This window comes from Taurulus bubalis, assembly GCF_910589615.1.
Source record: "Taurulus bubalis genome assembly, chromosome: 11".
In the NCBI taxonomy this organism is placed as follows: domain Eukaryota; kingdom Metazoa; phylum Chordata; class Actinopteri; order Perciformes; family Cottidae; genus Taurulus; species Taurulus bubalis.
The window spans coordinates 8,979,147-8,996,747 of NC_136599.1; the positions used below are offsets into that span (position 1 = coordinate 8,979,147).

The window sequence follows — 17,601 nt, forward strand, 5'->3', positions numbered from 1 at the left end:
CAGATCTACAATCTGTGCTCTAAACTTTATTGTATTTAGTTTATTGCCACATGATGTAGTGTAGATTTATTTATTTGTGTAACGTGTGAGAGATTCATCTATATCTCATTCACGTTTTTTCCATTCTCACCAGAGAGACTCTTTTTACATTTGTGTTTGTTATTGAAGAAAGATAGACTATCCGATATAATCATACCTGTCATATATTTTCACAATCTGTGTGTGTGTGTGTGTGTGTGTGAATAAACATGAAAGTTAAGTATCTAACAGGAATACACAAAAGCCTGGGAGTCTTACTCCTGTCTGTTTCACACTATTCCTTGTCAGCGAGAAGGCGCACAGGAAGGCACAAGAAGGCGTCAACTCAAATATTTGAAAAAGCACTTAACAAACAATTTAATTTAAAATTCAGATTATTTATACCCTGCAAACTACAAAATACATCAATTAATAAATCAGGGTTTATTATGTATTATAATTCCCCAAAAGTGTATAAAGTTGCCAGCAGCAACAGTGATGCTTACACATTAATGTATTAGTAATTATAATGCAGTGATATATTATTCTGAAACTTACTTTGAGTATATTTTACTGATAATACTTTTAATTGAGTAAGATTTTTAATGCAGGACATTTACTTGTAACAGAGTACTTTGCACGGTGGCATTAATCTGAGAGTCACAAGAATTGAGTAATTTACGAAGTGCTGAGTTCATGGAGGTTGAGAAGTAATAACTCCGACTGTCAATCTTAACTCGAACGCACCATTTTGAACGTTCTGCCCGCCCATTAGGGGTCACATGACGCACTAGCGTCAAATATAATGGCCCCTGACACCTGTCAATCATACACTCACCACGTGGTTGATAATAACATGGGTGGGCTCGAGGGGGCGGTGGCGCACTGTCAGCGGTGATTAGGAAGTATGTATCGTAGTCACGCATTAAAGAAGTTGAGTAATGATTCATCACGCAGATTTAAACGTTAAAGTGTACGTTAGAGAAACTGCGTCGGTGTAACGGAACACCGGAGCTCGACAGGTGAACTTTGTTTGATCGTCGCCGCGTAGACAGACGTTGGCTAGTTTAGCTTTAGTGACGGTAGCCAGCAGGAAGAAAGGTCCCCGGGAGACGAGGAAAGCCCGTCTGTGCTCATGGCTGCCCTCGGTACTTCCAGCCCGATGGTGGTCCTGGCCCCGAAGACGAAAACTAAAAAGAAACATTTCGTGCAGCAGAAGGTGAAAGTGTTTCGAGCCAGCGACCCCGTCCTGAGCGTCTTCATGTGGGGCGTCAATCACTCGGTGAGTCACTCGGGAGCTCCGTGAACGTGTCAACGGAGCTAGCTTAGTGAGCTGCTAGCGTTAGCAAGTGAGCCAGGTGGTGGAGTTATAATACACTCAATAACATGTGAGCCAGAGTCTGACTTTGTCACACCTGTTACACCTGTTGTACTGTTTTTTTGTTTACAGCTTTTAAAATGCTGAATAAAATGCGGTGGACTTTGGTAACAGCTGTTAAAATGAAGTACGGGAACTATGCTAAAGTATATTCAGGAGTACTAATATCTTGGCTTTATATTGCATCTGATGCTAGAAGTAACGCAGTGATCTTATATTAAGTTTAATTAGTGAGTTAGTATAGTTAACTTAGTAGTGAAGTTTACTCAACTGCACTTTACTGCACTTTTGAACTAGTTAACTAACTTGAGTATTTCGTTATACTCTCCCCACTTTTTAGTCCCCGACATCTATTTGAAATCATTAGCTACCAGTTACTCTATAGATTCAGATTATTTAAACGAAACATTAATGAACTAGTAAATTACAATATAGTGTATTGTTTAAGGATTGAGCTACCCAGCAGTGTAGGAAGTAGTTGACATTTGCTCCACCTTTTTCCAGTTGCAACAATAACGTGATGGTCACATTGATGCATCAATAAATATAATCTAGTGATATAATTTTTTTAAATTTAGAAATGGTAATTTTTTAAGTGTATGTTTGAATGTTAGAACTTCTACTTGTGACAGATAATATTTAATCTGTTATACTGCTATTTTTACTTAAACATCTTGCCCCACTGAACAAGTGTAACGTTAGTAATACATGTTTGTTGCAGCCTTTTTTTGACTAATGTGGGCTCATAAATTCGTGTTTTTTTTTATTTTAATTTTATTTACCATCTTTCTTTCAGATCAATGATCTCAACCAGGTGCCTGTTCCTGTCATGCTGCTACCTGATGACTTTAAAGCCAACACTAAGATCAAAGTCAACAACCACCTCTTTAACAAGTAAGACACAGACACACGTTGTCAGACTAAAGCAGGATTGGTTGAAATGTAAATAACTTATTAAATGTACCATACACAGTCTTGTTTCTCGTTACACCAAACTTGCGCAGATCATGAACGGATGACAGTCCGGAAGTCTGTTAGTAAAGGGCATGTGAAAGATATTTGTGTCTTCAGCCAGCTTCTTCTCCTTTTGCAGAGAAAATCTTCCAGGACATTTCAAGTTCAAAGAATACTGTCCTCAGGTCTTCCGAAATCTAAGGGAACGGTTTGGTATTGAGGATCTGGACTATCAGGTATGTGATGCCCTATATTTTTTGGACTGTTTTTTTTTTTATTTATAAATAATTCAGATTTAAGTAGATACTCTCTACATTTAGATGTCTGCTTCATGTTCTTCAGGTTTCGTTGACCCGCAGCCCTCCTATAAAGAGTTTAGAGGACATGGGAGAGGGTCTGCTCCTCAACTCCTACGACCGAACGCTGGTCATCAAGCAAATATCCAGCGAGGATGTTGCAGACATGCACAGCATCCTGTCTGAGTATCACCAGGTAAGGTCTGATGACAAAAGGAAAAGTCTGGCGATATTCTATATCTTTCTTTGTCAACAAATCTCTTGAAAAGCCCAAAATCGTATAGAGTGTTAGTGCGCCTCTAAATACTTCTAAGACGTTCTTGCCATGTCTGTGGACCCGTACTGTAAATCTTAAAAACTTGTCTAAGATTTATAATTTCATCTCCGGCTGGGGCAATGCAATGACCTAATTTAACCTATTTTAAACTTGCCATAGTTTAGGTGACAGTCGTGATTCCTGTCTGCTCGCTGACTGGCTCCCTCGTATGTGACTGTAACAGTTGCAGCTACAAGAGGGGCGAACTTAAAGGTTTATGTTTGTTGATGAGATGTTATCTGGTCACAAGAGATGAAGCCTCGGGGGGGAGTCAGCTGAAAAGTCTGCTCTGTCTCGTCCTGCTGGGTAGCTAAGAAACTCAAATGGCAAAGTTTTCTGCGCCATGTCTGCTGAAAATTATGTAAACTGATGAGGTGTAACCTACTGTATATTTTGTATTATATGTAACAATGACAGCTGTAGCTCAGGTCTTCATTAAATATGATATTTCAATCATGTCTTAGTTTTCCTGCATTTTCAAAGGAAAAAAATCTATTTGAAGTTATGAATCGTCCTCAAGCTTATTTTTAGGTCAGCCCGAGTTTTATTGTTAAAAAAAGGTGTTAATAGTCTTGTTACTAAGTAGATGCATTCAGTTTTGGTCTTTTCATGGGATTCGGTGACATTAAGAAAAATGTAGAATATTGCCAGACATTAACATTCAAAGCTCACATGACCTGGATTTGAATTACATTTCTTAATATACTGTAAGAGTATGTGTTGTTGTTGTTCATTTAATTTAAATCTGGACCCAGATCTGTCAAGGAGCTGGGTGACATGACATTTGGTGGAAGTGATAATTGTTGCTGCAGTGAAACTCCAGATGAGCATCTTAAATCTGTATTCTTTGATTCATCGCGATTCTCTCCAGGTGTAGATAACATTAAAATAAATTTAACACGCAGAAAACAGGATTCTGAACATTAATATAGCAGCGAACAACTATTGTCTCATTAAAGATATAGTGGAGTAATGTCTGCCTGAGCAGAGAATTAAGTAATGTGTTGTAATCTGAGCGTCTCCTTGCTTTATTGACATGGCCACGGCCCTTCGGTTCCACCTAAAGTAAGCACTGTTTGTTTTGTGAGCACGTTTACTGTAGTTTGTACTGTTAGCACCGTTACCGCCATCGCTGGCATGTTGAGAGCCGTTGAGAGCCGTTGAGAGGCAATCAAAATGCTCCCAGTCTTATCTTGTTTCCTTACTTATTCTAACAGTGGATCTTGTGCCACAAATTGTGCATTATTTTCCCTGTTAGCCTCTTGATGTTTTACAACCGCAAAGTGCCTTTAGGGCACATCTCTACAGCAGCTCTACTTTAAAAGTCAACTATCTGCAAGTGAAAGTAAAAAAAATTTAACTCGCTGAAGCAGAACAGTAAGTGAGTGGATTTGTTCATCACTCCTCAGCAGAAGGAATCAGGTAGCAACCCCAGGGTCCTCTCACCCGTCTACCTCCAAAACCCTCTGAACACCCTTTCAGACTAAGAACCACCAGCCGAGTGAGACTAGACATACGGAGCAACTGTCTGTCAGAGATTGAAAACTCGGTAATCGGAAATTTAAATTCTCCACATTTTAATCGCCTTTTTACAATTCTGTGACACCAGGCTGTCCGTTGCTTACGGCTTCCTCTGAACGCTACAGATGTAAAACATGTGCGTCTTGTTTCGGTCCTGACCAAGGCTAAATACGCAGAGTTTTGATGGCTGAGCTTGAGCAGCCAAGTAAGGATACAATCTGACCGGCACCCCCTGGCTTAAAAGCTAGCGTATGGAAGCATATGTATAGATATATTTGTATAGATAGCAACTTTTATTGCCAAGGATTTGCGCCCCGACTCAGTCCTTGAGAGACGGGGCTTTCGCGCTACGTTGCAACCTTTGGAACCAAGATACAACATTCCATCTCAACATTTTTACGGACACAGCAAAACTATCACTCTGCAGCAAAACCAAAGCTAAAGTCATGGAATCACTTGGGAAAGCGGGTAGGATAAGAATAACACTTCGTGTCCATTGCCACAGAATCTTGTGTCGCAGTAACCGCACACTTTATCACTGTATTGTTTGATCACATGTTCCAAAGAAAGCGTTATTTTTATCCAGGATGCTTATTGTTGCTATCGGGAGTATTTGGCTGAAGAGAAGTCTATATTATTTATTTGTGAATAAGAGCAGCTTTTTTTTGTCAAGTGAATCAGAACATTTAGCTTTTGATCAGGATGCTGCTACAGGCACAATTTCATTTCTTTGGGGGGTTTTCTTCGCAATGCTGGGAAATGTAACCCTGCAGTTTACATATGTCTTCTATATGTTACTAATATTGAATTAATAAATTAGCATTATGATGTTTTTAATTAGGAGTCATTACAAATGTGTTTTAAAATGAGCACAGTCACTGAGAAAAATCATGTAAAGAAATAAAACATTTTGATGCTTCAAGATGAATCTATAATCGTTTTATAATTGCATCGTAGACTCTCTAAAAATGGAATCGAATCAAATCCTGAGGGGCCTCGAGATTCCCACCCCTACGTCGCATACACTGAGCCAAGATCATTCACTTTCTGTCTGCTTTACTGTGTTGAATAAAGCTTTACATCCACAGTGCCGAGTATCCTACTTACAGAATACTCTTTAACTTTTGTTTGGACCTTTTGTAGCCAAAGACTTAAAATACAAGTTCCTAAAATGAGCACATCCTAGGGGATTTATTTTATTTTTCTGTCTCCATTGGTGAGGGACGTCGATACTACACTAGGACTATTTCTAGATTTCTATGTCTTGCCAGGAGCAGCAAACATCTGTCCAGCTGTAGTGTCCTTGAGATTCAAACTGAACCTGACCACTGACCTCCCTGTGGGGAAAACTAACAAGAATACAAACAAAACAAAACCTCAAGGTTACAGCACTGCGGTGCGTAGAGAACAAACACTCCGTTATATGAGCGTTCGTCTATTGAAGATATGCAAATGTTCGTGTCAATAGCAGAGTGCATTTGTTGAAGAGATGAGCGTGGCACACGTTTGCTTCTTGTTTGTTTGTTTGTCGTTTTATTCCACATTTGCTGCCCGGCCTGTTATCCGTGTTCATGCTTGTGTGCCCTATACTTCAAAACTAGGTCTCTCTTCAGGTTAAACATGCTACAGAGTAAACTTTTAGCTGCTTCGAGTTCTTGTTGGAATGTGTAGCCAGTGCTTACGCAGCCTACATGGAACTGGGAGGGAGATGAGGAAAAATAGCAGTTCTGTTTCAGAGTGTTTTTTTTTTTTTTTTTATTCAAATAGCCCTGAATGAACTCATTGTCAGAGCTCCTGCTTTGGCATCGCACAGTTTCCCTCATTCATCCTGACAGTTTGCAGGTCGCCGTGTATTTCATTTGTTTTCTTGTCAAGATTTAGTTTCAGGGTTACATTTTCATATTCAGTGAAATACTGAATTATTTAGATATTTGTTTTTCAGCGGCAAAATAACTGCATATTGAGATGCTGTACTAAAACATTTGGGCCAGTCATGATGGCTTTGCTTCAGAGGGCTTTATCATTGTTGGAGTTTGGGCATTCAGGCATTATGTGTATGTATTTGCCTGTTGAGGATCACGTTGTGTGGTTTCTGGCCGGTGTAGGTTCCGGCTTTTCAGACAAACATTTTCTGTTTATGTTTTTGCACTTCTTAAATATATGCCAAACAGACGTTTTGACCACACTAGTTATGCTCACATACAGAGATTATAGATGGAAACTTTGCACCTTATCTATTTGTGAAACATATTTATAATTATACATTTTGGGCTATTATACGGCTAAACAAACCTTAAACAGAAGGAGTTCATAGCGCTGATTGAGTTGTTTAGCGTAATCCATTTAATGGATTAAAGATGTGACACTGAATGTAATTTTATATTGATATTATTTGAAAAGGACATCCTCCTGAAGTCACAACATCGCAATGATTCCTGTACAATATTGCTATGATGTGACTGTTCAATATACTGAAAAAAAGTCTTAAAGGGACCTAGGTATCAATGATTTTAGACATATATCATCTAATGTTGTATTATACTTTTTTTCTTTCAAATTTGCCCAAAATGTACGTTTCAATATTCGGAGATAAAAACCACATGGGTCCATGACACCGTGTCTTAAATGGCCCTGGAGCGTTTTTGACAGACGTCCTGTTTCTGTCATGTAGTGCTTTATCACTACATGTCATTCACCCATTCATACACTGATGGCAGGTGCCACCTTCACGCATTTATACACTGCAGGCTCAGTCTACGGGAGCAATTTGGGGTCAAGTGTATTGCCCAACATCAATATGGACTCCCGCCGGTCCTCTGATGAAGGACGATCACTGAGCCAAAGTCCCGCTCGCTGTTCTATTTATTTGAAAGTGCCGCAATGGGCGAAGAACCGCTGATTGAAGAAACTATCTAAACTATACCACCTCATTTCACCACAAAAACAACTAGAAATTCCTGATGTGGTGACAAAAAACATGAGACCTGATTTCTGCTCCTAGATTATTATGATGGGATGGAAGCAAGCTCTCTTTTCTCGCTTGAAAAAAAATATGAATCCTCAAAACGGAACAGTATTCTGTGGAGTGACGTCTAAACATCTTGCCCAGTTTGTTTCAGGGGACTCTAAACTGAGCTCAGTCAGTTAAAATAGGCTTCAGACTGACCTCATTCAGACTCTAATCTTGATACACTCAGTAATTGCTTTGCATTCAAAGTGACCTTTTAACTTTGGCCAAATGTATGCCTTTTAAGACCGTTCATGTGTGAATCTGTCTTTTACCGAGTGTATGTTAAACATTGAGACTGTCCTTGACAACAGTATTCCACTCTCTGTACCTGCCATGCAAATTCACTGTAGTTTCCTCTCTGCAGCACATAGTAAAGTGTCATGGCAGCACCCTGCTGCCTCAGTTCCTGGGTATGTACCGTGTGAGCGTGGACAGCGAGGAGACCTACCTGATCGTCATGAGGAACATGTTCAGCCACAGACTGGTTGTTCACAGGAAGTACGACCTGAAGGTGAGGAAGAATTTAACAACAGTTAATCCCACTTCTCATGTCTGGTTCACAAAGCAATGAGCAAGTTGTATACCAATGAGTTTTCTCTAACGTGGCCTTCAGTAAGTAGGTCAATTCACACCTTTATTGCTTTCAGGACAGAAGCGACTTCATATTCTTCTGTTTTTGTGTAGTAATAATAACCGTTCTTTGTGTAGCATCTTTTCATGCAAGAAATGCAGCACAAAGTGCTTCATAATGAAGGGAAAAAAGACTAGAATGAACATGGAAAACGGGATGAAATGCCATTTATTAATGGGAAATAGGATCAAAATAAAAGACACCTGATGATAAAATGTTATTAAAAATGAATGGAAAATAGGATAGACTGCTTAACATAAGGTGGAAAATAATTATATTAAATGTTATATTTGCAGCATGCACATCTACATCAATAAATGCTGCAGCAGCATCAAAGGGTCTCCATTCCCTTATTCTGTTATTTTCAGTGACAAAGGCAAAAACTGTCTTTCCTCTTTATTTATAACAATGTGTTCTTGCAGGGCTCTCTGGTGGCTCGTGAAGCAAGTGACAAAGAAAGGGTAAAAGAAACATCTTGCCTACACTCCATTGTATTGTCATGATGTGGCCAGATCTCTCTGTTTTATCCCATGTGTCCTCCTAAAAATATATATATTTTTTTTTTCTAAAGGGAAAAGAACTCCCGACCTTTAAGGACATGGACTTCAGGAACAATATGCAGAAGGTGTATGTGACGGATGAGCAGAAGGAGAAGTTCATGGAGAAACTCAACAAAGATGTGGAGGTAGGTGACCCATTAAATGTGATTCTTCACTGTTGTTGCACCATTCTGCCACAAAGTGTCAGCATCGGCACATTATGGACTCTTGTGATGCTGTTTTGACAGCAGGAGGAATCCTTTCAAAGTTAAAGGGGTACATTTTGCTATTAAATTAGACTGGAAATAAAAGTATTATTAGATTACTTGAATGATAGATTAATCAGCAGGTTTTTAAAAAAAAAAATTTATTTGTAATCCTTTTTTATTTTTATGCAAAACATTAAACTAGTTCCAACTTCTCAAATGTGCACATTTGATAATACGAAGAAAAAAAACATACAAAACACCAAGAACTGCATTTCTGGAGTTGCTCCGGGAGATGAATGCTGGCACTTCAACGATAACAAACTGAATATTTTCGGGGTTTGAGCTGTTTCACAGTTCAAACAAAGTATTTGAAGACAGCACCGTGTGTACATGAAGCTTATTAGGGGTATTTTTTTCTCTATTTACTGCTATTAAAAGGCCAAATGATTGTCTGTTAAATCAAGAAGAAAATTGGCAATTGACTGGATGATGAAAATAGTGATTGTTTATGTTAACCCCTAACATAAACAATACGGGTTCCCATCTGTGAGGTCTTTTTATTATCAATAAATCAGTGCTTTGGTCAGAATACGAAATTACTAAAATTATTGATCAACAAAATTATTTCCAATTTACTTTTCAGTGGATCATTTTAAGCCCTCGTTAATTTAACAGCACTGCTTTATCTTCTCTCTCTCCATCTTGCGGTAAAAAAATGCTTTCTGTAAACCTTGTTGTAAAGACTTCTTGATAAATGTGTTCCACTGTCGCCAGTTCCTGGTGAGGCTGAAGATCATGGACTACAGCCTGCTGCTCGGTATCCACGATGTGGGTCGAGCTGAGCGGGATGAAGAGGAGGGGGAGGAGATTTTTAACGAGGAAGAACCAGAGGCGGAGAACGGCCTGGCTCCGGGCGCTGCGGTGGGCTCGTATGGCACCTCTCCAGAGGGAATCGCTGGTTACATGTCCTGCTGCAAACCTCTGGGGCCCGGGGAGTTCGACCCCTATGTGGACGTGTACGCCCTCGGGAGCTGCCCAGGTGAATACTTGGTTTAGGCCATAAAATATGAATAATGAAACTACATTGTGATGTTGGGGGGAGAGGGGATTAGGCAGCAATGCACTGATGTGACTTTCTCTCTCCCGATACGGATCCCAATACTTAAAGCTATAGAAACAGTGTTATTAGACTTTGAATACCACGAGCACTGATGATGTGTGTCTGGTGTCTTCAAACACCACAACTCCGGTATACTGAGAAGTACAGAGAGCTTTCCCTGGCAGCAGGAGGCTAAATCAGCTTTGTATGAACTTGTTTCGCAAGAGCTTGAATGTAACAACATTAATTTTATATGTAAAAATCGGGCACACTATCATTAAAGTCTTAGTGCTTCATTTTTCCCAAATTCAAAATGTGTACAGTGTGTCCTTGATGTGTATTATATAAGTTAACATGTTGTTGTGCTTATAGATTTAGTTGTTTAATCGATTAGCTGATCGTCAGAATATCTGCAACTAATTTGATAATCGAATAATCTTTTGAAGAATTTTGTTTTAAATTCTGTTCAGGATGTGAGGATTTAATGCTTTTCTATCTATGTAAAATGAATACATCTGAGTTTTAGCCTGTTGACAATTTAATAGACGTACATTTTAATTGATTAATGGAGAAAACAATTTGCAGATAAATAGTTGGTTGCAGCTCGTCAAAATACATAATCGGTTTGTGTTAAATGTTCTTCTGAAGTCTTCTACATATGTTCGGGTATTATATCATCTCCACTGTCATCGGATCATCTGAGAAATCAAAACAAACTAGTTTCAGAGGCTTTGATATTGATTTCTTACTAAGGTGCTTCAATCGTCATGATTGAGACACTTCTCAATAAAAGTCCAATAAAATAACCCTGATTGTTCTTTACACTCAGGAGCCCCTCAGAGGGAGATCTACTTCATGGGCCTGATTGACGTGCTTACTCAGTACGACACCAAGAAGAAAGCCGCTCATGCAGCAAAAACTGTCAAACACGGGGTGAGTGGCACGAGAGCGGAAGGAAAGCGCTGGACTGCTGTCGGGTTGTTCAAAACACCCAGTGGTACCGGCACAGAGGGCACACGCTTGATGTTTGCTCTCATGTCTTGATTTGTACAATGTATACAGATTATGTTGTTGACCTTTTCTTTGCTCCTCTTATTTGCTCTTTGTTTCCATCCCTCTGTTGCAGGCCGGTGCTGAAATCTCCACAGTCCACCCTGAGCAGTATGCCAAACGATTTCGCGACTTCATCTTTAACATCTTTGCTTAACACGAGGCAGCGGGTGATGCCATAAGTCGCTCCAACTGAGAGCTGTTTTTACCACTGACCAAAAATAGTATGCACACACGGATCATGATTTAAATGTGGTGATCTGAGATGAGACTACTTGCATTGTAGCAACATAATGTACTACTTCTGATGCATTTATTTATTTTTAAGATTTAAGATGCATTTCTTATAGATATTAAGCAGTCTTTAAAGGGTTAACTCTGGAGCGTTAGGGTGCATGGATACAAACTGCTGTTGATCAGTGTTAGACCACGTCAGTGCAAGATCAAATACTAGTTTTCTTTTTTGTCACCACCTTCTGATTTCCGAGGCAGGAACTAAACTTATATGTTGTGCTTATTTACTTTCTTGACAATTAATTAGGGATAATAATAATATCACTTGTGTGTCTGTTAAAGGTTCCCTGTGGAGTTTTTGACATCTAGTAGCGGCATTTCTTTGAGCGGATCCTCGTTTTATTTCTTGTGGACGCTTGCACACAATCAATACGCTGTCCTGCCAATGGTGTCCCACTGCTCCACTGATCTGCAAGTGGTGGTAACACGACAAGATGTGCAGCAATGAGCCCGCAAAGGCAGTGAAAAAGAAGAAGAATCCTGTTAGCCAGTAGCCTGGATTTAAAATCTTAGTTTTGAAAATGTTTTAAGAGGAAAATGTTTTCAAAATGCTTATTTGGACCTCAAGGATATAAACTAAGTTTGTCAGTGAATCTAAACATAACCTTTGTTTAGGGCTGGGCAATATATTGATATCCGGATATATGAGACTCAATATCATCTTTGGTTTTGAAAACTTGAAATATGACATAAATGTCAGTTTTAACGGCTGCATTACAGTAAAGTGATGTAATTTTATCAACATACCAAATTGTTCTATTATATGCCTTCAACCACTTCTAATCACATTACTGATTTATTTATCAAAAATCTAATTGTGTAAATATTTTTGTAAAAGCACCAGTGGTCAACCTTAAAATATTTTCGCACTATTGATATCGAGGTCAAAACTATTGTGATATTTGATTTTCTACACATCACCCAGCCCTATTTTTGTTTAGAGGAAAACTCCACAACAAACAAACAAAATGAGAACATTTTAATTGGTGTTCTTTTGAGGAGCTGTTTGGCAGATTTAGTTATCTTACCAGAGCCAGGCTCGCTGTTGAACCTTGTTTCCAATCTTAATGCTAAGCTAAGCTAACCGGCTGCTGGCTCCGTGTATTGGTATCGATCCTCTCATCGCTGAAAGAAAGCAGATAAACCTAGCTCCCAAAAGGTTATACTATTCCTTACATCCTAGAATATCCTTTCAATGGAAATAAGTATTAAAACTACAATGGTAGTCTAGACTTTACACTTGAGAAATAATATTATTTATCTATTGAAGCATGCCATTTTAATGGTTGGAATGCCAAATGTGTGGGATCAAAGCTTTATTTTTGCATTTTGCAAACCATTAAACTAAATTTCCAACGACGTCTACTAAATTTTAAAGAAACTAAAGCACAGCCTCGTCAATTGAAATGGTAACTGTGCGGTATTTGAATGGCGCGCGCATCAAATAGTTTAGCCTGTAAATGTGTTTGGCGGCGCGGCATCTCTTGGCTCCCGGAGCATGTAAAGAGACTGCGGCGCGTTTCCATTCATCCACATGAGCTGGGCCTGCATTAATGAACTGACTTGTCCAAATTTTAGGATCAGTCCTGTCTTTTTTTAATGAAATACCTTCATGTGTAAGTCTTTATCGCAATACTTCCTTCATTGTTTTGGGCAGACTCCTTTTTGAATGTGATGTAGTGTTTTGTGCATTAAAATGGCAAATGTGCAGAGTGAATCATTGAGAACGGCTAAGATTTAGACTAATGTAGCAGTAGACCTATACTGTCTGTGTATTGTGATGACGTTTGAGATTTGGTGACGGGGTACCTTGTAAAACATTGACAACAACACTACATTTCCGTAGCTTCTGCAGTTGGCCTTAACAACGTAACACGACTAGCATTCCTAAACGCTGGCCCGGCAGCGGAGCTACAGTCCACTCTGTATGATGCCTCATCTACTCGGTCATTGCACATGTATTTTTGCAAATCAGCTTTTGGACCAAAATATATTTTGCAAAGAATTTCTGAAGTGTTTATCTTGTCGTTTTTTGAAACACGTTTGTGTGATGATTCTGCCCGTCTATAAACATGTATTTTCCTGCTGTTGCGGATCTTGCTGCCGTCCAACATTTTGGTTGACAGAAAAATCAGATTAATGACATTTATTACAAATATTCATGTTCCCCAGATGACAAATCCTGCTGACATTGGTGATCTTCTGACTTTTACTAGCACCAAGCAACAGGTTGATGTGGTTTTATATGAACACTCAACAACAATGGGATGGATTGCCAGACAATTTGGTACACAAATTAACGCTCCCATCGGGACGCATTGACGTTGGTCATCCTTTAATACCCATGAAACCTCAGCATGTTAGCTGATGCTAAGCTCAAAGCCTCACAGTGCTGACCCTACAGTAAAACACATTCTCAGAGGTAGTTTACTGGGAGCTAAGTGGTACTTTGCAGGTCAGAATAACCAGTAAACTGTAGGTTTTTGTTATTATAGTATTAATCAAGTCTTCGATAACAATGTGGGGGTCTGGCATGGTTTTCTGTCTTTCCTGGAGATGTGTTTTTGCTGACTGGTTCCTTCCTGCTTCATCAATGGAGACAGAATTTGCTGACTGGCTCCCACTTGTTTCACTAGATTTTTTTTTTTTTACTGATTTAGACAAAAAAGGATTAGCTGTTAGACAGACGGAGGGCGTCGTTGAAGAGGTCAGCGAGCTACAAACTGCTGACGGTCCGGAGCGGCAGCAGGAACACGATTTCCAGGGTTGCAGATTCTCATTAATCGGTGTGAATCACAGCCAACACAAACATTCCTGCTTTTTCTCTGTATGACGCTGACCTCAGTGTTGACCTGAGCGAGGAGGACACATCTGGGCTCTCACTCTGGTGGCTGTGCCGGTTTGCTCACTGGCATCATTTCATTAGAAGACTTTTGCAGTTTCAGATGAACACATGGGGAAGCTGTCTCAATTAAACAAGACAGAACTGCTCTGTCATCACCTGCACAGGCTGAAGGGAAGCCAAACTGCCGCTCACTTTTAAAGACTCTAATGTTGAAATAATGAGGATGTGTGTGTTGAGGTTAAAGAGCCCCCTTCCTCAGTGATGTCCCAGGCTTCCCACCACCCTGCCTGTCGCTCTGCGTGCACCCTTAGCTTCCTGGCATTGTTCTCCGCTATGTAGTGCCTGTTTTTACGTTTTTCTGCACCATTCCTGCCAGCCATGCACACAGGATCATGCAAAGTAAAGCAGAGGATACTCGCCGCCATAAAGTTAATTTATGATCAAATGTATTAAGATCTGTGGGAAGTGATGGGACCTGACCTGAATCCATATTTTGTTGGGAAAAAATATTTATTTTGTTCATAAACTGTAAGCAGAAATCCAAATTTACTGGGATTCGGATCATTACAGGTGCACCATGCCCACATGATGTATCTTGCTGTTGTCTATACACAGTGGTGGAAGAAGTACTCAGACTTTTACTTAGTAACAGTACCAATGCCATGATGTATAAGTACTCCATGACAAATAAAAGTCATTCATTTGACACATAATAAAAATGTACTATAAGCATCAAGTGCTTGTTCTGTAGAGTATTATTATTATTTGTACAATTAGATTATTAATACTGATGAATTCCCAGGTAGCGGACAGTGGAACTAGTTTCTATATGACCACAAGTCTAGTAGTTTAGTCTAAGGTCAGGCTCCTCGAAAGAGTCACAAAATATAATGAGAGGATTGTGAGATGATTTATGGGAGAGGAAATAAGAAGAAAAATATTTTGATACATACATTTCTACTAGTGTAGTGGAAGTAAAAAGTACCTTAAAATTGTACTGGAGTACAGTTGTTTGGGTTCAGTTTAAAGTGATCAGATATAAAATCATAGTATTTTGGATGGAAATAGTGGTTGTTTTTAGAGTTACGTCTTATTCTGTTTGTATAAAGTTCTCCCATCAGTACTGAATAGACATTTAATGAAGCACCCGTTATGAATTGAATACATTTAGTTTTTCCAACTTAAATGAACTCACATTTCCTTTCGCTGTGTGGGCGTCCCTGAATCTCCACTATTGATTGAGGATGTCCTGTTCTATCTCTGTGTGTGTGTGTGTGTGTGTGTGTGTGTGTGTGTGTGTGTGTGTGTGTGTGTGTGTGTGTGAATGGGAGGGGAGAGACCCTCAACATCAGAGCTGGAACGAGTCATCTGGTGTCTGCAGGCTTCAAACAGAAAACTCGAAGGCAGCTTCAGGAGGGACCTGGCCTCTTCATCACCAGTATACTCATCATCACAACAAGGTACGGTAATGTCCAATTCTGTATTTTTTACTACACTGATTTTACACAATGAAGTATGTTTACAGGTATTGAACTGCATGTTTTAAAAACAAGTTTAAAAGCCTTTTGTTTTTCCAGAGTCACTAGTTGAGTCGGCATCAGTTGGGTCTGAAGACCAAGTTTGAAAATGTAGAAAATAAATCTGTGTTCATGAGGTTAAGAGAGCCTACCAGACCCCTGTAACCCGCTTCTCATCTAGCTTTCATTAGCATATGAGATAGACCTGAATCTCAGACGGCACTTTTGGCGTTGAGTTGCATTGTGGGTAATGTAGGCACCATGTTTTGACAAGGAAGACAAACTTATGAGGTGAAAAAAAAAGTTGTTAGAGCAGGGGTGTCAAACTCATTTTCACCCTGGGCCACATCAGCATCATGGTTGTCCTCAAAGGGCCGGTTGTAACTGTAACACTGTATACATTTAACTCCTCCCGAACATATTGTTAACTGTCTTTGTATTAGATTATTGTTTATTCAAGTGTAAAAATATTGTACATGCATTTATATAAATGTAAAATATATGGAAGCAAATTTCTCTGTTACTAAAATTCCATTTAATTTAGGATTAAGAAACCCACATTGCTAAAGATCAAACTTAAAACAGGAGAAAATAACAAAGACAAAGATCAAACGCACATTATTATATTAACTTTCTTCAAAGCTTTTTTGTCACAGTTGAGAAGGACATAACTGGTCCAACAAATAATCGTGAGCAAATAAAGACATGCGTGTGGTCTGGGATAGTGGTTCAACTGGTCTGGGGCAGTGGTTCAACTGGTCTGGGGCAGTGGTTCTGAACTGGTCTGGCTGCAGGACGCACCTTGACCCCTTAATGACAAGCTGAGATCCAATGCGAGGAACATTTTCAACTTCTCAAATTGATTTAATGATATGGTGCAGTTTAAACCTGAGAAAGTACACAATATGCCAACACAAAAAATTGTTTGAAATATTCCCTTTTACACTCAATTAAAAACCCCAAAGTGCATCTTAAGGACATGAGGTAATAGAACACACAATATTTTTATAACTTCAGCCTTTTTTAACAGACTCAGTGTTTTCATGCACAAAAATGGAATAAAAAAGTCGGTAATGAAGCTTAACTATCACAAATAGTCCAACGTGTAAACTCACGCAGTGTTGTGAACGCAGCATTGAGGAGTGTGAATAGATGGCGCTGCGCTGCATAAAAAATCTCCTTAAAAATAAAAGCACATAAAAAATCCCCTTCAAAATAAAAGCCCATGCAAAGGTCCGCGATTCACAGAAAACGGGTCCGTGAAGCCGTCGCGGGCCACATAAAATGACACGGCGGGCCGGATTGAGTTTGACATATGTATGTTAGAGGAATCCTGAATCCATTACATAATCTTTACAAATTTAGGAGTTACCTTCTTCCAATTTAACTTCCGATCATCAACTTCCTGTTTTTATCAACTTCGAATTGTTCTTCGAACATGTTTGTTTGTTCTCAATAATGAACTTTTATAATTCACTCTTTCTTTACCTGCCGAAACAATAAAGTATGTTCACGCCTTCTAGTTATCCAAAATGCTGCAGCTAGACGGATCAAACAAAAGAGATCACATCACACACATTTAAACCTCCCAGTATTGGCATTCAGTTTACTTCAAGATTGACTTAAAGGTTTTACTTATCACTTCTTAAGCTATCAGCATATAACTTTAATCATAAACAAAGCCAAACATGCACTCACAGCCCTATCAAAGTGAGACATGTATACCTTTGGAAATCCATGTTGTTGCTTTCTAATAATCTGTTGTGGTTTTAGTATCCACCTCTCAAACTTATTTGAGAAATATTTCAACTCAGGAAGTCTGCCACCCTCCTCTTCCTGTGCTTCTGTTATGTAACGTCTGAAAACATAATCAGATTAACCCCAAGTAAATCTGAAACCGTTTCTCTGTTTTTTACCCCAGACC

General features: G+C 39.2%; 1 protein-coding gene across 1 annotated transcript; it reads left to right on the forward strand.

Moving 5' to 3' along the window:
- Positions 1-1,153: 1,153 nt before the first annotated feature.
- On the forward strand, positions 1,154-13,401 carry pip4k2ca (phosphatidylinositol-5-phosphate 4-kinase, type II, gamma a; the record flags this gene model as incomplete). Its single annotated transcript, XM_079226218.1, has 10 exons — positions 1,154-1,300; positions 2,193-2,290; positions 2,490-2,586; positions 2,693-2,842; positions 7,858-8,004; positions 8,547-8,585; positions 8,696-8,809; positions 9,647-9,911; positions 10,801-10,904; positions 11,098-13,401. 10 exons carry the CDS (start codon positions 1,154-1,156, stop codon positions 11,176-11,178), a joined length of 1,242 nt encoding a protein of 413 aa, XP_079082344.1. The 3' UTR covers positions 11,179-13,401.
- Between the last annotated feature and the right edge of the window lie 4,200 nt (positions 13,402-17,601).